The sequence below is a fragment of the Wolffia australiana genome, chromosome 9 (assembly GCF_029677425.1).
Source record: "Wolffia australiana isolate 7733 chromosome 9, ASM2967742v1".
In the NCBI taxonomy this organism is placed as follows: domain Eukaryota; kingdom Viridiplantae; phylum Streptophyta; class Magnoliopsida; order Alismatales; family Araceae; genus Wolffia; species Wolffia australiana.
This window is the reverse complement of record NC_135843.1, coordinates 17288487-17308938: the sequence shown is the minus strand read 5'-3', so window position 1 is coordinate 17308938 and position 20452 is coordinate 17288487. Positions and strand designations below refer to the sequence as shown.

At 42.2% G+C, this 20452-nt stretch overlaps 3 protein-coding genes across 4 annotated transcripts; 1 reads left to right on the top strand and 2 right to left on the bottom strand.

The window, feature by feature from the left end:
- The first annotated feature begins 2614 nt into the window (after positions 1–2614).
- LOC144707653 (uncharacterized) lies at positions 2615–4512 on the top strand. Its single transcript, XM_078580877.1, has 2 exons — positions 2615–3486; positions 4282–4512. Exons 1-2 carry the CDS (start codon positions 3027–3029, stop codon positions 4329–4331), a joined length of 510 nt encoding a protein of 169 aa, XP_078437003.1. The 5' UTR covers positions 2615–3026; the 3' UTR covers positions 4332–4512.
- Positions 4513–7600: 3088 nt separating this feature from the next.
- Positions 7601–11675, bottom strand: LOC144707648 (RNI-like superfamily protein). Its single transcript, XM_078580872.1, has 2 exons — positions 10507–11675; positions 7601–8169 (listed from the first exon to the last, which is right to left on the bottom strand). The coding sequence occupies exons 1-2, from the start codon at positions 10821–10823 to the stop codon at positions 7695–7697; spliced, it is 792 nt and encodes a 263-aa protein (XP_078436998.1). The 5' UTR covers positions 10824–11675; the 3' UTR covers positions 7601–7694.
- A 1711-nt stretch (positions 11676–13386) lies between these two features.
- LOC144707962 (putative proteasome inhibitor) lies at positions 13387–17715 on the bottom strand. 2 transcript variants are annotated; one of them, XM_078581250.1, is made up of 9 exons: positions 17518–17715; positions 16976–17153; positions 16740–16901; positions 14638–14691; positions 14457–14534; positions 14357–14388; positions 14211–14274; positions 14068–14145; positions 13387–13652 (listed from the first exon to the last, which is right to left on the bottom strand). In XM_078581250.1, the coding sequence occupies exons 1-9, from the start codon at positions 17678–17680 to the stop codon at positions 13583–13585; spliced, it is 879 nt and encodes a 292-aa protein (XP_078437376.1). In that variant the 5' UTR covers positions 17681–17715; the 3' UTR covers positions 13387–13582. The 2 variants fall into 2 exon arrangements, with proteins under 2 accessions (XP_078437376.1, XP_078437377.1); XM_078581251.1 differs by lacking the exon at positions 13387–13652 and adding an exon at positions 13937–13979.
- Between the last annotated feature and the right edge of the window lie 2737 nt (positions 17716–20452).

The following is a 20452-nucleotide window of genomic DNA, read 5'->3' as shown; positions in this document are numbered from 1 at the left end:
TAAAATTGTCATGGCTCTTCTAGGGCTCTCTCTCATCATCGTCTTCATCGTTGGTTATCCCTAAAAGGTGGAAATAACTGATGATGGGTCTTCAAATTGGGGACTATATTAGAACACGGGAAAATTTTTGTCATTTGTATCACTCTTTGTTCGATTTCATAGAAAATGTTTTAGAGTTATAGGGAAATATAAAGATATAGATGTAGGAAGAAAGAGTTGACAGTGATAGCGAGATATAGATGGAGAGATGGAAACATAGCTAGAGAGAGGTATATAGATAGTGCAAGGTATAGAGAGCAATGTAGTTAGAGAGAGGAAGAAAAAGAAAAAACAGAGAAATATATGTAAAAGGACATTGGGAAAGATAGAGACTACGGAAGAGATATTGGGAGATAGAGATGATGGATCTACAAGTGTACCTGTAGATGCTATTACAGCAGAATATGGTCACCTTGAAACATGGATCGTCTCTGGTGATGGTCAAACAGCTCCAGCAACTCCATTTCTGTCTCAGGGACCTGGATCACTTTGCTTTGTAGGGGACAAACCATAGCATCCCCTTAACACCTTGATGTACACTCGTCTTACATGGATAAGATGATAATGCCCTTACTCGTAGCTAGTCAACGAGGTCAACATCTGACAAGAGAAAGAACATGTGTTAGTATCACAGGTAGAGAGGGATGTTGCATCCAATGTTTATTTAAGATGTGCCATTTGGTCGTACCTTCAGCCCCAAGGTTGGCCAAGGACCAAATTACACGTGTTAAATGGAGGCAGTGGAAAATATCTGGTGGGTGCATATAACATGTCCTCCATTTCATAAACTGACACGCCAAATATTGGATTTTAAACTTGAATTTTATATTAAATATCATTAAACCTAACTGATAAAACAATTCATCAAATATTCATGTACTGGAAATTGCTTTTTAAGTTAATACCTCATCAAAATACACCAAAATAAATGACATTATTTGCTCTCCTAAGATAAAACATAATAATACCAGTTCCCTCATATACTGAAATAAATTCCACATTGCGTTTAAATTTAAAATATAAATGGTTTGGTTTCTGATTAGAACCAAATTATAACTAAAAAATCGTGCCACACGAAATGACAGGCTTGAATCATTAAACACTCCGTGGGTTTCAGAATTAGATACAGAGCCGATCCATAACAGGCCTTTTTTTTGTGCTAAGGTTGCAAGACTTTCAACCTAAACGATTACATGTCTTCTTTTATTTGATTGGCCATCGTGAATAAATACTTGTTGGGTAAAACAACAAAAAACGACAAATAATACCATATGGTTAATTTTCTTATACGATATAACATTCTCTCACACACACATTCCCTTTCTCTCTCCCGCTCTCTGTTCCTCTCTCTTTCTCTCTCCCTCTCTCTGTTCCTCTCTCTTTCTCTCTCTCTCTCTGCGCTCCTCTCTCTTTCCCTCTCCCTCTCTCTCCCTCTCTCACTCTCTCTCCCTCTCTCTTTCTCTCTCACTCTCTCTTTCTCTCTCTCTCACTTTCTCTCTCACTCTCTCTTTCTCTCTCTCTCTCTTTCTCTCTCACTCTCTCTCCCTCTCTCTTTCTCTCTCCCTCTCTCTGTTTCTCTCTCCCTCTATCTCTCACTCCCCCCTCTCTCTGTTTCTCTCTCCCTCTATCTCTCAGTCTTCCCTCTCTCTATTTCTCTCTCTCTCCCTCTATCTCTCTGTCAACCCCCTCTCACTTTCTCTCTCCCTCTCTCTGTTCTTCTCTCTTTCTCTCTCCCTCTCTCTGTTCTTCTCTATTTCTCTCTCCCTCTCTCTCTCAGTCCCCCTCTCTCTCTCCCTCTATCTCTATGTCCCCCCTCTCACTTTCTCTCTCCCTCTCTCGGTTTCTCTCTCTCCCTATATCTCTCTGTCTCCCTCCCTCCGTTCATCTCTCTCTCTCCCTCTATTTCTTTGTCTCCTTCCCTTCCTCTCTCTCTCTCCCTCTCTCTCTCTGTCTCCCTCCCTCCCTCCCTCTCTCCCCCTCTATCTCTCTGACTCCCTCCCTCCCTCTGTCTCCCTATTTCGATTTCTCTCTCTCTCTCTCCCTCTATCTCTCTGTCTCCCTTCCTCCCTCCCTCTCTCTCTCTCCCTATCTCGGTTCCTCTCTCTCTCTCTCTCTCCCGCCCTCCCTCCCTCTCTCTCTCTCCCTATCTCGGTTTCTCTCTCTCTCCCTCTATCTCTCTGTCTCCCTCCCTTCCTCTCTCTCTCTCTCTCTCCCTCTATCTCTCTGTCTCCCTCCCTCCTTTCACTCTCTCTATCTCTCTGCCTCCCTCCTTTCACTCCATCTATCTCTCCGCCTCCCTCCCTCCTCTCACTCTATCTATCTCTCTACACGGCGAACGTTTCCGAAGGAACAGAAAACCAGAAGCCCGGCCGTTCCCAGCAGTCGCGATTCTTCCTCCGGGCGACCCGGTCGAGGCAGCAAGCGACAACCGGGCGCCGCGTTAAATTCTTACAAACTATAGCCGGAACGCCAAAACTACCCTTCTTCCTCCTTTCCCTGCATACCAAATTTATTCTTATACTTTCTTTCCTTGATTATCCACCCTTACATGCTTGCATATCTTTTTCAGACGCAAAATTCTAATTAGCATTTGTCATTCACGGCACGCGTAGTAATAGGACAAATCAGTAACTTCTTCCTCTCCCGGAGGTTTAGCTCTCCTCCTTCCTTGCCGCCGACGGGAGCGGTTGGCTTCTTATTTTAGTCTCTCTCTCCAACCTCCCCCGAACTTCCGAAAGGACCGAAACAACCTCTCTCTCTCTCTCTCTCTCTCTCTCTCTACAAGTGAGTTTGAACTCAAACATCCTCCGAGTCCGGGGGCCCCGTAAGGATCCTGCTTTCTCTCTTCTGGCTCCTAACCATACCCGCTTTCTCTCTCTAATCACTCCCTTTAAATCTGCGGCTTCGAACTAAAACCTCCCCCAAGAACCCCCAAAGGATCCTACTTCTTCTCACCCTTTCTCTCTCTCTCTCTACTTTCTCTCTCCATGGCGGCGATACGGCCACACTTCTCCCTCATCGTGGCCCTCTGGATGACAGTTTGGGCGACAGCGGCGGCAGCGCCGGCGGAGACAATACACGACCTTCTAAAGCGGCATGGGCTACCACCGGGGATACTGCCGAAGAGGGTGCGATCCTTCTCTCTAGATCGAAGGACGGGGCTTCTTATAGCGCAGCTTGACGGGCCTTGCTACGCTCTTTGGAGAGATAACCCCGTATTCTACGATAAGACTGTGGCTGGGAATCTGAGCTTTGGAGAGCTTAATGGCGTGGTGGGTCTTGCTCAGGAGGAGCTATTTCTTTGGCTTCCGGTGAAGGGGGTCGTCGTCCCTGAGCCGGACTCTGGAGTTGTTCTTCTTGACATTGGCGTCGCCCACAAGCAGCTCTCTCTCTCTATCTTTGAAGACCCTCCCGACTGCCGGCCGGCCCGCCACTTGCCTCCCTCCGGTCCGCTCTTTATCCCCCCCTCCTCTCTCCCTCTCCTTTCTTCCTCTCTCTCCTCATTTCTTTCTCCTCTCTCCCTCTCTCTCCATTCTCTCTTCTCTATCTACTCTCCCTCTCTCTCTCTCTCCTCGATCTCCCTCTCTCCATTCTCCCTCTCCCGTTCTCTCTCCTCTCGCCCTCTTTCTCTCCTCTCCCCTACCTCCCTCTCTCTCCCTCTCTCACTCTCCCTTTCTCTCTCCTCTTGCCCTCTTTCTCTTCTCTCTCCCTCTCTATCTTTCGCTCCCTCTCTTTCTCTCTCTCTCTCTCTCTCTCTCTCTCTCCTCTCTCTCTCTCCTCTCTCTCTCTCCTCTCTCTCGCTCGGCCCTCCATCTCTTTCCCTTGTACTTGATCTTAGTTCTTTTTCCTCAAGTATAGCCTTAGCTACCCACACATCATCTCCATCTTAGTCTTTCATTTTTAGCACTTTCATCTCTCTTACTCTTTTCCATCATATCGGATCTATTTAATCCAGTTTTTTCTCGATTTAGAACTTCCTCGTTGAATTTCAACCACCATTAATTTCTTAAAAAAGACTCCTACTCCATTTTTTCTCTTGTATCTCTTTCTCATTTTCAAACTATCTGATCTTTCAATTTTCAACTCTAGTATACTCTCTCCTTTTATCTCTCTCTCTCTCTCTCTCTCTCTCTCTCTCTCTCTCTCTCTCTCTCTCTCTCTCTCTATCTATCTATCTATCTATCTATCTATCTATCTGTCTTGATTAAGAGAGAAATTTATTAAATTACCATTTTAATGCAGGGATTTGGAGGGGACGCAAGGAGGGGAAAGGTTGGGACGAGCAGAGGTAGAAGAAGACGATGAGTTTGAAGGTTGCAATAATCGGAGAATATCCAAACGGTGGCGCCGTTGATCTCCTTAACTTATCTTAGCGATTCAGTTTCCGTTAACCCTTAACCTGGATTAGCCCCCTCGGCTCCTGCTGTTAGCATGTTACCACTGTTTATGGCAATTTAATGGTCCCTTTCTGTCTCTCCTGCTATTTATTTCCCTCCCCCTCCTCATTTCTCTCTCTCTCTCTCTCTCTCTCTCTCTCTCTCTCTCTCTCTCTCTCTCTCTCTCTCTCTCTCTCTCTCTCTCTCTCTCTCTCTCTCTCTCTCTCTCTCTCTCTCTCTCTCTCTCTCTCTCTCTCTCTCTCTCTCTCTCTCTCTCTCTCTCTCTCTCTCTCTCTCTCTCTCTCTCTCTCTCTCTCTCTCTCTCTCTCTCTCTCTCTCTCTCTCTCTCTCTCTCTGTCTCTCTCTCTGTCTCTCTCTCTGTCTCTCTCTCTGTCTCTCTCTCTGTCTCTCTCTCTGTCTCTCTCTCTCTCTCTCTCTCTCTTTCTCTCTCTCTCTTTCTCTCTCTGTCTCTGTCTCTCTCTCTCTCTCTCTCTCTCTGTCTCTCTCTCTGTCTCTCTCTCTGTCTCTCTCTCTCTCTCTCTCTCTCTCTCTCTCTCTCTCTCTCTCTCTCTCTCTCTCTCTCTCTCTCTCTCTCTCTCTCTCTCTCTCTCTCTCTCTCTTCTCTCTCTCTCTGTCTCTCTCTCTCTCTTTTTCTTCCCTTCTATTTTTCTCTCTTCATGTCTTTTCCCTGTCTTTATCTCTATTTTATTCTTTTCCTCTCTGTCTATCTCACTCCTCTATCGATCTCACTCTCTCTCAATGCATCTTCCTTTCTCCCTCTATCTCCCACCCTCTCTGTCTATCTATCTCTCTCTATCTCCCTACCTCTATATCTTTCTCTTTCTCCCTCTATATCTATTTATCTCCTCTCTTTATCTATCTGCCCTCCTCTTTTATCTCCCTCCCTGTCTTTACCTTTGTTCATCTCTATATTACTCTTTTTTCTCTCTCAATGTCTCCCTTAATCCCTCTCTTTAATGCTCTTTCCTTTACTCCCTCTTCCCCCATCTTTCTCCCTCATTCTTTCACTTTCCCTCTCTACATTTCTTCCCTCTTTACTCGGTTTCCTTCTTGCATACTCTCTACCTTTCTTTCCCTCAATATCTCTCTATTTCTCTCCTGAGTCTTGTTTTTTTTCCTTTACCTCTCTTAAATCCCTCTCTGTCTCTCTCCTCATCTCCATCCCTATCCCATCTCCCTATTCTCTATCCCATATATTTTTTATCTCTCTTCTATCCGTTCCATCCCTCTTATCTCTATCCCATGTATTTCTCCTTACTGTCCCATCTGTCCCCTCTGTATCCCATCTCCGTCATGTCTATCTCATCTCTCTCTCCTCTCCATCCCGTATCGCTCTCCTATCTATCACATATAACTCTCCTCTCTAGCTCATCTCTCTCCTCTATTTCATCTCTCTCATCACTCTCATCTATATGCAATCTTTCTCATCTCTCTCATCTATATCCCATCTCTCTCCACTCCATCCCACATCTCTCTCTTCTCTATCCCACATCTCTCTCCTCTCTATCCCACATCTCTCTCCTCTCAATATCATCTCTTTGCAATCTTTCTCATCTCTCTCCTCTCTATCCCATATCTCTATCTTCTCTATCCCATATCTCACTCTTCTCTATCACATATCTCTCTCTTCTCTATCCCATATCTCTCTCCTCTCTATCCCATATCTCTCTCCTCTCTATCCCATATCTCTCTCTTCCCTATCCCGTATCTCTCTCTTCTCTATCCCACATCTCTCTCCTATCAATGTCATGTCTTTGCAATCTTTCTCATATCTCTCATCTCTATCCCATATCTCTCTCCTCTCTATCCCATATCTCTCTCTTCTCTATCCCATATCTCACATTTCTCAATCACATATCTCTCTATTCTCTATCCTATATATCTCTCCTTTCTATCCCATATCTATCCTCTCTATCCCGTTTCTCTATCTTTTCTATCCAATATCTCTCTCCTCTCAATCCCATCTCTCTCTCCTCTCTATCCCATATCTCACATTTCTCGATCACATATCTCTCTCTTCTCTATCCCATATATCTCTCCTCTCTATCCCATATCGCTCTCCTCTCTATCCCATATCTCTCTCCTCTCTATCCCATATCTCTCTCTTCTCTATCTTATATCTCTCTCTTCTCTATCCCATATATCTCTCTTCTCTATTCCATTATCTCTCTTCTCTATCGCAAATCTCTCTCCTCCCTATCCCATATCTCTCTCCTCTCAATATCAACTCTTTGCCATCTTTCTCATCTCTCTCATATATATCCCATCTCTCTCCTTTCTCTCGTCTATATCTCATCTCTCTCCTCTCTCTCATCTATTTGCAATCTCTCTCATCTATATCCCATCTCCCTCTCTCATCTCTGTATGCAATTTCTCTCATCTATCTCCCTTCTCTCTCCTCTCTCTCTCTCATATGTATACAATTTCTCTCATCTCTCTCATATATATTCCTTCTCTCTCATCTATATACCATCTTTCTCATCTCTATCCATTGTTACTTTTCTGTATCATCTCTTTGTCTTCTCTTTCACATGTCTCTCACCTTTCTCTTAACTGTGTCATCTCTTTGTCTTCTCTTTCTCATGTCTCTCATTTTTCTCTTATCTGTTTTCTCTTTCTCATGTCTCTTATCTTTCTCTTATCTGTGTCATCTCTCTGTCTTCTCTTTCTCATGTCTCTCATCTTTCTCTTATCTGTGTCATCTCTCTGTCTTCTCTTTCTCATGTCTCTCATCTATATCTTATCTGTGTCTTCTCTCTGTCTTCTCTTTCTCATGTCTCTCATCTTTCTCTTATCTGTGTCATCTCTCTGTCTTCTCTTTCTCATGTATCTCATCTATCTCTTATCTGTGTCTTCTCTCTGTCTTCTCTTTCTCATGTCTCTCATCTTTCTCTTATCTGTGTCATCTCTCTGTCTTCTCTATCTCATGTCTCTCATCTTTCTCTTATCTGTCTCCACTCTCTGTCTTCTCTTTTTCATCCCTCTCTCATCTCGATCCCATCTTTCTCTCATATGTGTCATCTCTCTGTCTTCTCTTTCTCATGTCTCTCAGCTTTCTCTTCTTATCCGTGTCATCTTTCCGTCTTCTCTTTCTCATGTCTCTCATCTCTATCCCATCTTTCTCTTATCTGTGTCATCTCTCTCTCATCTCTATCCCATCTCTCTGTCATCTTTATGCCTTTCTGCCAGCACAACAAACCGGGCGGTTGACTATTGGTCAGCCCACTGAAACAAAGATCACGTGACTTGACCAAACAGTCAGCGGCGAAAGATATCGCCGCACGCGCCGGAGCAGCGGTAGAGCTGCGCGAGGTCGACACGTGGCTCCCAGGCGAAGTAGCTCAGCCGCCGCGCCGCCTTTTCTCGCACGTGCGCCGGAATCTTTGGCGCCCCGAACCCCGAGATATCGAGCCGGTCGAGGCGTTCGAGCCGATCGAGAAAGAGGATGACGGCAGCAAGGGACACGTGGCAGTCTCTCAGCGTGAGGGACTGCAGACGTGGCAGCGCGTCGCAAATGGCGGCGGCGGTTCTCTCGTTCATTTTGTCGGCGAAGAGGCGGAGCTCCGTCGGCGCGGCGGCGGCGCGGCGGCGGAGCGCCGCCAAAAAGGGGTCGCAAATGGCGGCGCCGCCAATCGCCATGCCACGTAGATTCTTGAGCTTAGATACTGCGTGGAGGAGATTCTCTGTGGGGTCGTCATCCGTTCTTAAGGAGAAGTAGCTCAGCCTGGGGCACCTGCCATACCATGATAATTATGATGTTTTCATGATGATGATTTGATGGTTGTGGTCATGATAATTATGATGATGATGGTGTCATATAGAATAATGTTGATTGTGGTATTCAGGATAATAATTTTGGTTTTCATGTTGTTGATGATGCTTATAGTATCCCTTATGATGATGACAGTGGTGTTCATGGTAATTATGATGCTGATAGTGTCCATGATGATGATGCTGATGGTGTTTATGATAGTAATCATGATTGTGGTGTTCATGAAAATTATGTTGATGATGGTGTTCATGATGATGATGGTATTCACTATGACGAAGGTGGTGGTGTTCATGATAAGTATTATGATAATGGTGTTTAGGATGACTGTTCATTATGATGATGATGGTTGAGTTTTTGATACTTATAATGACAATCGTGTTCATTATGAAGGTGATAGTAGTGTCCATGATAATTAGGATGCTGATGACGATGATGGTGGTCTTCATGATAAGTATGATGATGATGATGGTATTCATTATGACTATGATCCTGGTGTTCATGATAATTTGGATGCTGTTCATGATAATGATGATGATGATGAGGGTGTTCATTGTGAAGATGATGGTGTGCTCATTTTGAAGATGGTCTTCTTGTTTATTTTGATGGTGTTGGTGATGATGACGACAACGATGGCATTTATTATGAAGATGATGGTGGTGTTCGTGATAATTTTGATGGAGTTTGTGACAAATATGATGATGATGGTGTTCCTGATAAATATGACTGTGTTTGTGATAATAATGATGGTGGTGCTCATGAGAATGATAATGAATCAGAATAACGACTACAATTGTGAACGTGTGATGATGATGATAGTGATAATTACCACGATAATGAATGAGAATACAGACGACGATCATCATGACAGGATGCTACCAATGATGATGATGATAATTACCATGATAATGAATGACAAAGTCGACGGCGATCATGAATGTGTGATGGTGATGATGATGATAATTACCACAATAATGAATGCCAACTTCGAAGATGATCATGAATGCATGATGATGATGATAATTCTGACAAAGATCATGAATATGAAACGATGATGCTGATTACCATGATAATGAATGACAACTTCCCCGACGATCATGAATGTGTGATGATGATGACAATGATAATCACCAAGACAATGAATGAGAACGCAAAGGATGGTCCTATGATAACACAATGATCATGAAGGTATGATGCCACAACCAATGATGGCGATGATGATAACTACCATGATAATAAATGAGAACACTAAAGATGGTCATATGATCACAAAATGACCATGGTGGCACGATGCTACGAGGAATGATGATGATGATGATAATTACCATGATAATAAATGACAAAGCTGACTATGACCATCCATGCATGATGATGACGATAATTACCACAATAATGAATGAAAAGGCAAATGATGGTCATATGATAGCATATATGATGATATCAGCAACGATGATGACGATGATGATGATGTTAAATACCATGATAATAAATGACAAGGCTGACGACGATCATCAATCTGCCATGATGACGATAATTACCTTGACAATGAATGAGAAGGCGAGCAATGGTAATACGATAACATCCACGATGATATGAGAAATGATGATGATAATGATGACGACAATGATAATGATAAATACCATGATAATAAATGGCAATGCTGATGAGGATCATCAATGTGTGATGATGATGATAATTACCATGATAATAAATGAGAACGCCAACGATGGTCATATGATCACACAATGACCATACACTATGCTACGAGGAATGATGACGATTATGATGATGATGATAATTACCATGATAATAAATGAAAATGCTGACGACGATCATCAATGTGTGATGATGACGGTAATTACCATGATAATGAATGAGAACGCCAACGATGGTCATATGATCACACGATGACCATACACGATGCTACGCGGAATGATGACGATTATTATGATGATGATAATTACCATGATAATAAATGGAAATGTAAACGATGATCATCAATATGTGATGAATACGATCATTACCATGATAATGAATGAGAACGCCAACGATGGTCATATGATCACACGATGACCATACACGATGCTACGCGGAATGATGACGATTATTATGATGATGATAATTACCATGATAATAAATGGAAATGTAAACGATGATCATCAATATGTGATGAATACGATCATTACCATGATAATGAATGAGAAGGCGAGTGATGGTCGTATCATAACAATTACGATGCTATGAGCAACGACGACGACGAGGACGACGAGGATGATGATGATGATGATGATGAATGATTACCGCTCGGCAACATAGAGGAGATCGAGCTCGCCGGCGAAGGAGGGGAAGAGGATGGCCTCGGCGGCGCCGCCGGAGCGGAGAACGCAGAAATGGAGAAGTCGGCGGAATTTGGCGGCGGGGAGGCGGCGCGAGATGTCGTCCCACCGCCGCAAATCTAAGCGCCGCCAGCACGCGGGGTCGGCGGCGGCGGCGCGCCACGTGGCGCAACAGAAGGGCACGCCGGCGATGAGATCCTGCACCGGCAGCCTCTCGAAGATGCTCACCAGCAGGTCACCGCCCAGCTCCTCCCACCGGACCCTCCGGTTGCTCTGGACCATCTCCCCTAGAGATAGAGAGAGAAGGAGAGATATAGAGAGAGACAGTAACAGAGGGAGATGGAAAGAGAGAGAGATGGCTAGATAGAGAGATGAGAATATGAGACAGAGAGAGAAGCGTAGAGAGAGAGAGAGAGTAAAAAACTGAAAGAGACGAGAGAAACAAAGAGAGAGAGAGATGGGTCGATAGAGAGATGAGACAGAGAGAGAAGCCTAGAGAGAGAGAAAAGCTGAAAGAGAGGAGAGAAGTAGAGATAGAGAGACAGGGAGAGAGAGATAAGTAGATAGAGAGATGAGACAGAGAGAGAAGCCTAGAGAGAGAAAAGCTGAAAGAAAGGAGAGTACTAGAGATAGAGAGAAATAGGGAGAGAGAGATGGGTAGATAGAGAGATGAGACAGAGAGAGAGAGATGGGTAGATATAGAGATAAGACAGAGAGAGAGAAGCTGAAAGAGAGGAGAGAAATAGAGATGGAAAGAAACAGAGGGGGATAGAGAGGCAGTGGGATAGTTAGGGAGATGAGGCAGAGAGAGGAAGAGAGAAAGAGATAAGCAGATAGAGAGGAGAGAAATAGAGAGAGAAAGAAACAGAGAGAGAAGCAAGAGAGAGAGAAACAGAGGGATAGATATGGAAATGAGACAGAGAGAGAGGGAAGAGAGAAAGAGAAAAGCAGACAGAGAGAAGAAAACACAGAGAAAATGAAACAGAGGGAGATAGAGAGAGAGAAACAGCGGGATAGGTTGGGAGATGAGACAGAGAGAGAAGGAAGAGAGAGAGAGTAGCAGAGGAAGGGAGAAACAGAATGAGAGATAAAGAGTAACAGAGGGAGAGAGAGAGAGAGAGAGAGATTTGGAGAGTTGGGAGCGGGTAAGGCACGAAGGTGGCGTGACAGTCATCCTCTATAAATGGATGAGATCTGTGGAGGGGTCGCCTTCGCTTAAAGACACTTCTCTTTCGCTTTCTCGCTCTAAAAGTGTTGTCATTCCAGCCACACAAAAACGTCGCGGGTCCTCATATTGCTTCCTATGACGGGTTTCCCCCGCTAAATGACGACATCTCTTGGTCCAATTGTCTGAGTGACGTCATTTCTTACTCCACTTGGCTGAGAGATGACATCTCTATCTTCTCTCTCTACATGTCTGCGTGATTCTCTACACTTGTTTGTGCCTGTATCTCTCTCTATGAGTATGTATGAATCTTTTCGTTTGCGTTATCTCTCTCTCTTCTCCCTCTACATGTATACGTGATCTCTTTCCCTTCCCTCTCTACATGTATGTCTGAATGTTTGTCTGTATCTCTCTCTATCTCTGCCCTTCTCTATCTACATGTATGTGTGATTGATTGTTTTTCTTCTCCTCCTCTCTCTACTTGTATGTATGATCGTCTTTCTGTCTCTATCTCTCTCTGTCCCTATGTCTCTCTCTCTCTGCCTTTAATTGCTATTCTTTCTGTCCGTATGTCTCTATTCTATCTTTACATGTATGATTGGGTCTCTGTCTCTAGGTCTCTCTCTCTGCCTTTAATTAATATTATTTCTGTTTGTATATCTCTATTCTCTCTCTACATGTATGTATGATTGAGTCTCCGTCTGTCTCTCTCTCTCTCTGCCTTTAATTGTTATTGTTTCTGTCTGTATATCTCTATTCTCTCTCTACATGTTGTATGATTGATTCTCCGTCTGTCTCTCTCTCTCTCTGCCTTTAATTGTTATTGTTTCTGTCTGTATATCTCTATTCTCTCTCTACATGTTGTATGATTGATTCTCTGTCTGTCTCTCTCTCTCTCTGCCTTTAATTGTTATTGTTTCTGGCTGTATATCTCTATTCTCTCTCTACATGTTGTATGATTGAGTCTCTGTCTGTCTCTCTCTCTGCCTTTAATTGTTATTGTTTCTGTCTGTATATCTCTATTCTCTCTCTACATGTTGTATGATTGAGTCTCTGTCTGTCTCTCTCTCTCTCTGCCTTTAATTGTTATTGTTTCTGTCTGTATATCTCTATTCTCTCTCTACATGTTGTATGATTGATTCTCTGTCTGTCTCTCTCTCTCTCTGCCTTTAATTGTTATTGTTTCTGGCTGTATATCTCTATTCTCTCTCTACATGTTGTATGATTGAGTCTCTGTCTGTCTCTCTCTGCCTTTAATTGTTATTGTTTCTGTCTGTATATCTCTATTCTCTCTCTACATGTTGTATGATTGAGTCTCTGTCTGTCTCTCTCTCTCTCTGCCTTTAATTGTTATTGTTTCTGGCTGTATATCTCTATTCTCTCTCTACATGTACGTACTCCCTCTCTCTCTCTCTCTCTCTCTTTCTCCCTCTCTCTCCTCTATCTATCTATTTATCTATCTGTATCTTCTTGTAATTGCTATTGTTTGTCTATCTGTATCTCTCTCTCTTCCCCACCGATTTCAAGATTCTTTACGCATTGTCCCATCAGAAAGATACTATACCTCTCATCTATCTATATCAATTTCAATTTTCTGGACACAGCAGGTAGATCATTCATGATCTCGCAAAAATCATCGTTCTAATTCGACATCATACATCTCTCTCCACCCATTTCAAGTTGATTAAACCATGATAACCATGACATCATGATAAGCATCTATCTCTCTACACATTTCAACATAACTCTTTATTATCTTACAAAAACCACTATCTATTTCTCCGTTGCCTTCTCTCTCTCTCTCTAGAAACTGGATGTCAACATACTTACAACTCTCTCTAAAAATGTCATCATTCATGTGACAAAGTGGCAACAGCTAGAAATAGTCGGGCCTTTGGAAGTGTTCCAGATCCGGGTGGGTCCCACCACCCGGTCGACGGGGCGGCCTGCCCACAAGGAATAAATAAATAATAATTAGAATAAATATACAGAATAAGCCTCAAAATATATAGAATATATATTAAATAGAATAGATATATAGAATAAGCATCCAAATATATATTAAATAGAATAGATATAAAGAATAAGCTTCAAAACATACGGAATATATATTAAATAGAATAGATATATAGAATAAGCCTCCAAATATTTAGAATAAATATATAGAATAAGCCTAGAATTAAATATAGAAAAAAAATAAAATTATGCACAAGTTATTGGAGCGGACCTGATGAAGCGGCCGGGCTCAAATAGAATAGATATATAGAATAAGCCTCCAAATATGTAGAATAAATATATAGAATAAGCCTACAATTAAATATAGAAAAAAATTAAAATTATGCACAAGTTATTGGAGCGAACCTGATGAAGCGTCCGGGCTCAAAGCCCGGCACATCTGGTGGCCCAATAGGATCGTACCGAGCGCCAGGTGGAATCCCCCTGCTCACAACCAATCCCTGTCAGCCACGTCACTACATGGGCCCACCAAAAAAATATCATCTTACGCTACGCCGCCGGGGTATCCCAGCTCAGGCCGGTCCAAGCGGCCAAACCGGGGATCATGCGGGCCTGAAATTAAGTATATTTAAGAAAAAATTAAAATTGGATTAAAAATCATAATGGCAAAGTTGTGAATTTCTTCGAGCCATACCGACAAGCATGGATCCGTCGCCGGGTCGACCCCTGCGCTAAAACAAAGGTTGACTTAGATTCTAGAGAGCGAGAGTGGTAGAGAGCGAGTTGGCGATGACCTGAGGGGATAGAACCCGGCACCAGGGCCAGGGTGGACATCATCAAACCCAGGGGAAGGAACGGGCGGATAAACAAGCCTGAGTAAAAAAATAATAAAAAATTGAACAATAAATAAATATTTCAAAAACTTATGCAAGTTCATATCAAAATAGGCGTTAACTCTGGAGATATGAGGCTTACGGAGAGTACGGTTGGGGCTCAGTGAAAGAAGTGCTTTGACCAAGAGCCTCTCCGCTGAAAAGTCAAACTGATAAGTCAACAGAGTGTTCTTTGATTATACACTATGAACTCTTGTTAGGTATTCCGGTCATTTCAACCCACAAGTGGGACGTTTCAGATTTTTTAATATAGTTCATTTGCTCCTCTGGTTGATCTTAGTGAAAGGAATTTCTTTGTATTTGGAAGAAAATGGCTTATCAGCAAAATCACAATTGGGATAGAAATCCTAAGGAAAATTGCATGAAAGCCCCTACTTCTAACAAGTATCGACCCTACCTTCCCCATTACTGCATCTATTTCTCTTCCCCACTTCCCCCCTTTTTCATCATTTATCAGAGTTGTTCAATGAGAAATCATGCAAACATTCAAAATATATTTTAGATGATGAAAGACGCTAGAAAACTAACTCTAGAGTTAGGCTTTTATATCGCTGACTCATCCTCTAGCGTTTGTTTTGATTGGTCCCATTGAGAGCCCTAACAAGACATTGAAGAAGAGATTTGTCAATGTGATCGTCATCCTGACGACGACAAATAACGGGAACAATGGCAACTCATCATCATCGGTGATGGCAAACGCATAGGTTAGTGGACTATATCAATTCTTGAGTTTTGCAGGGAGCATTAGGAGAAGAGGATCTTGGAAGGGAAGAGAGAGATCAATGGAAATACAAGATTGAAAGTGACACGATCCTTGATCTTGGTTTGTATCGGAAGGAGGGTAGAGTGCGAGGCGATGTAGAAGTTCCCGGGGTAGAGAGGTGAAACGGAAAGGACCCGAGAGGAGGCCGAGCAGAGGGGGGGTAGGGATTGGCCGGGGACGGGCCGCCTGAAGACGCGGTGAGGTAGAGACGATCTCGAGAACGAGGATCGTAGAGGGAGAGAGGGAGACCAGACCTAGACGCGGAGAGGGGAGACAAGAAGACCTTACTTCAATCTACTTCTTCTTGGCTGCCCTCCTAAAGGGAGGGCATCCCTATTTCAAGGAAATACATAATAACCATATGACTGAAATACCCCTGTGGGCTAACATGACGAAACTGCCCCTAGATAGGTTGAGGATCCTATCAGAAAGATAGCAATCGCCATAGGCGCCTTTGCACACATTGGAAGCAAAGCAGGTAGGCTTTGGCATGTCCCTACAACAATGACATTCGTATTGGTTGACGATTAGGTCATGACGTCGTCAACATTAAAAGACCTCAACATCGTTGAGACCATCAACCATCCATACTTCTCATAATTTACTTCAACGTCATCTAGGCAAGTTGAGGTTAATGAATAGGTTAATAATTGTTACATAGAATTTTGCATAACTGATACACTGTCATTGTCAATGTAAACCCGTTAACAGAAACCTCATCAACCCCATCATCATCGTTGTCGTCAACCAGACAATTCACTAGTTCAGGTCATCATAACCATCAATGTCAGGGTCGATAATGTTGACGATGACAAGTGCCAGACCCTAGTTACATGTATTTAAAGGGAAAGTACCCTAAAGGAAAATGACAGAAATACCCCTGCGATGGATTTGGAGTTGACCAATTAAGTACTGAGGAAGGTTGCCCTCATTCAAAGCTGATTAGGCTAAGTTTAATCTAAACACTCAATGATGTAGGCCACATGTCAAGATTAATCATCACCACTTATCTCCTAGGCAAGCAGATTGAAAAGTGTAACCATGAGCATGAAGAGTACAAGATGTCATAATCGTCCACATTTACAGGCCAAAAACCTCAATTCTAAGGAATATCTCAAAAGCAAAATCTAAATAAACGACGACAAAATACAATCCAAGATGAGACTCATCATCTGAGATGACGGGCAAATTTGTTTGTATCGGTCTTAAAATAGAAAAAAATACTTCAAACGATATTAAACAAGAAGTTCCCTATCATTTCCAAACGTTTCAAGATCCAAAAGGAACAGATTCTAACCAGTCGGCAATTCTTCATTCAGACTGAATTTGATGAGATTATCGAAATGTGCAAAAAAATATCACAGTGGAGACGGCAAGAACAAAGATAACCCGGTAAAACTATCATGGATGATAAGACGAACCTCTCCGAAGTAGGCGAAGAAGCGGCGATCTTCGGTTTTGGTGGTGGTTCAAGCTCGTTCAGTATACCACTGTTGAAACTCTCAACAAGGCGATTGAAATTTCGATAAACCCTCTCGTAATTCCCTCCGCTCACAGCCTCATCGCTAACAAATTCCTTCACACTGTTCAAACACCAGAAAAAATCTCAGCAGAATCGACAAAAAAAAAATAATTCTCACACAGAAAAATCCGCTACTTGATCTGAAGATTGAAAGGTTCCTTCTGATCAGATTCCAGAATTAGGGCATCCACAGCAAGAACATCCCCGACAGGAAGACACTTCACAAGAACCGTACTCGTCTTCCCCTTAGCGTACACAAAACCATAGCTATTCTCCAGATCGTTCCAGCCCTCGATTCCCACCTCTTCCACGCCTGACAAGATTTCCAGACTTAAAAATTAAGAAAAAAAAAATAGAAAAACTACCATTTCGGCTCAGGATCAAAGGTTGTATAAATCAGCTCGACTTCCTGATCGTCAGATCAACAACCATCCGATCCGACGCAATCCTCTAGCTCGATACCCACTTCCGGAATTGAATCGAGAGAAGAAAAAACAGAAAATTTCCAGATTTTAAAATTAAGAAAAAAAACAATTTCGACTCAGGTTCAAAGGTTGTATAAATCAGATCGACTTCTTGACTGTCTGATCAGCAACCATCTGATCCGAAGCTATCATCTAGCTCGATACCCACTCCCGAAATTGAATCAAGAGAAGAAAAAACAGAAAATTTGTTACCTTGAGGAGGGGTTCCGGCCAAAGCGGGCTTCCCAGTGGCGGTGAGAGAGTAGCCGGCGGCCATGAAGGCAGCGTGCAAGGCGAAAGCGGCTTTGTCGTGGGAATTGCGAAAGATTGGGCGCGACGCCCTGATCACAGCCATGACCGAGATCTCAGTCGCCATGGCTTCTCTCGCAAAGCTTCAACTGCTTCAATTTGTTCTAACCAGCCCCTTTATAAACCCCTTGTTTCTCTCTCTACTGAAGCCAAGTGGATAAAGAAATTTACTTACAGGTGGAATTTTCTATTGAATATTTGGAAAAAACATTATATCCAACTCAGATACTTCATTTTAATTTTATCAGAAGAGTAATTATAATTTTGAGGATTTTTTATCTTTGTTGTTCTGCATGAATCCCATTCGTATTGTTTTTTTTGCTGGATTGTCTTGTCTGGTGTATAAGTTGACATCAGTACCTGAGATGAAAATACTAGAAAGTTGATAAACATATTATTGATTTATTTCATTGTACACAGTTAGACATGGTAAGTTTGGGAGAATATGTAGAGTACATATGTTTCATTTGAGCTTCTGGAAACTACAGGCAGTTTTCAAGATTTTGGTTTCAATTCTCATGAGTATTTATTTTCCTCATGAAATTTATCAAAATCATACATTGCATGATAACATGATTATATTTATTTTGTCTAAGTGAGTTTCAAAACTTCTATCTTATGAAAATTTGGTCCATTTATTGGCATTATCAATGTTAGAATTTTTTGGCTTGGTTCACATGAAACTATGGTGATTCACATGGCAGAAGAAGAATAACAGAACTGTAATGAACCTTTAAAATCGAGGATCCAATTGCTTATACATGAACATGAATTAGATCCGTGATTTCTCTGTTCCTCATGAAAGAAGTGTTGGATACCTGTGTCCAGCCTCAAGATGTATCCATGTGATCCACAAAACATTGAATCTCCACCACCACGAAGACCCCACAAGTCAATCCACTATTTTTGTTTTATTATTCTGATCATCTTTGTTCAAGGCTTTCTCCAATTTTGTTCCAAGCTAGAATTCTGGCTCAAGGTAAATTTTGTGCAAGGCTTTCTTCAACTTATGCTTAACAAGAAATTTTAATTAAAAAATCCAAAAATCTAAACTTTAAGTTTAACATCTAATGTCCAAAAACCCATTTGCATACTACAGTTGAGGGTCATGTATGAGTCTATTTTACGAATTCAATGCCCCAAAAACTTTTACTGACTAAGATAATTAATTTTAACTTCAACATATTGATTAATTAATTAAGGATCAATTTATCCCAATCGATAGATTGAGTTTCCAGCACATGGGGTTCCAAGATAGACCTCATGTTTCATTCTCTCATGGAACCTTAATTGAATAGGCAACCTTGTACGTTAGGGTGATACTAACGATAACCATATCAGATATATGTTTTTGGATATATCAAGGTCCCTTATTCAAAAGAATCCAAAATTCACACGGCTATTGGATATTGATAACGAATAACGGTTTCAAGGTAGTAAAATGGCTAACGATAAAACATATGTTTAAGCAGATAATGATATCAGATAAGCAGGATAACAAATACGAATGACAAGGAGTTTGATAACCGATATCATATAATATATATATATATATATATATATATATATATATCTCTTCCACTCTCTTTTGCTCTCTATCTCTCCTCATTATCTTTATCTCATGTTCTCCCACCCTATTGCATACTCTCTCTCAGTCTCTCTCACTCTCCCTCCTCCCCTCTCTCTCTATCTCTCTTTATCTCTCTCGCTCTCCCTCCTGCTCTCTCTCTTTCTCTGTCTCTCTCTCCCTCTCTATCATTATTCCCGTCCTTCTCTTGCTCTTGCTCCCTCTCTCTCGCTTTCATGTTCTCTCCCACGGTCTCCTTCTCTCTTGCTTGCTATCTCTCCCTTCCACTGTCTCCCCCTCCATCTCTCTCTCCCTCCCACTCTCTCTCATTTGCTCTCTCTCCCTAGACCAGATGGGATATTTACTACCTCCAAAAAAATGTGTCTAATGTCTTTGAAAGGGTGATATAAATACATGTATCTTTCACATCTCAATATGCCATAGATCCCACTAATTACACATCCCTACTAGAGACACATAATCATGGCCCTAATCAATTGGTACAGGCCGATGTTGATTATTTCCACACCCTTATTACCTCTCAATTAATAGTGATGATCGAGGATTTACTCTCCTTTATCCCATACATAGTGACTAACCAATAAAAAACCATCCTCATAGTCATTCCCATGAGAGCAAGTTCAAGGATTTGGTCTTCTCACTTAATAGGAACAAGGCCCAAGTGGATAATGGCTTCTCAATAGAGTTTTATTCAGCCTGTCAAGATGTCATTGGCATTGACTTAGTAAAATCTACTAAGGAGATATTCATTCATAAATGCTTCCAAAGAAGTTGGAAATCCAAAGTGCATAACTTAGTTTCTTGTCAAAACTTTTGACCCATTAGTTTTTGTAATTTCTACTACAAAGTTGTATCTAAAATCATTACAACTAGATTGGAGACTGATGCCGGACGACGTCAATGGCGTCGTCCGACGGAGAGAATCACTAAGTGAATGTAACTACGTGATGCGATGTGTCCTAGGAGAATGTACGTGCAGGCCCCAACTCGTGATGATTTGTCAAACTTAAGCTCCAAAGTGGACAATCGGTGACGGTGACGGTGACCTTCGGACCCTCGTCCGAGCGACGATGGCGACTACGGCGCCAAACGGAACAAGTCCATAGGGGCTCGCACGTAACGGACGGGCTCGACCCGTGCCTAGGAAGACGCTCAATTTGATAGTTTTCTCGATAAATCTCTCTCACCTATCTAATCTGAGCGCGGTGGAGTGCAGATGAAAATATACTGTAGAAAGTAATTATACGGATG

What these genes read in the sequence shown, in the direction of transcription:
- LOC144707648 (XM_078580872.1), bottom strand. Translation starts at nt 10,823, where the DNA reads ATGGTCCAGAGCAACCGGAGGGTCCGGTGGGAGGAGCTGGGCGGTGAC. An exon ending in CTCCTCTATGTTGCCGAGCG is followed by an intron (nt 8,170 to 10,506) that starts GTAATCATTCAT and finishes ATGGTATGGCAG; the next exon opens with GTGCCCCAGGCTGAGCTACT.
- LOC144707653 (XM_078580877.1), top strand. Translation starts at nt 3,027, where the DNA reads ATGGCGGCGATACGGCCACACTTCTCCCTCATCGTGGCCCTCTGGATG. An exon ending in CCGCCACTTGCCTCCCTCCG is followed by an intron (nt 3,487 to 4,281) that starts GTCCGCTCTTTA and finishes ATTTTAATGCAG; the next exon opens with GGATTTGGAGGGGACGCAAG.
- LOC144707962 (XM_078581250.1), bottom strand. Translation starts at nt 17,680, where the DNA reads ATGGCGACTGAGATCTCGGTCATGGCTGTGATCAGGGCGTCGCGCCCA. An exon ending in CCTTTCAATCTTCAGATCAA is followed by an intron (nt 16,902 to 16,975) that starts GTAGCGGATTTT and finishes GTGTTTGAACAG; the next exon opens with TGTGAAGGAATTTGTTAGCG. An exon ending in CGACGGATCCATGCTTGTCG is followed by an intron (nt 14,275 to 14,356) that starts GTATGGCTCGAA and finishes ACTTAATTTCAG; the next exon opens with GCCCGCATGATCCCCGGTTT.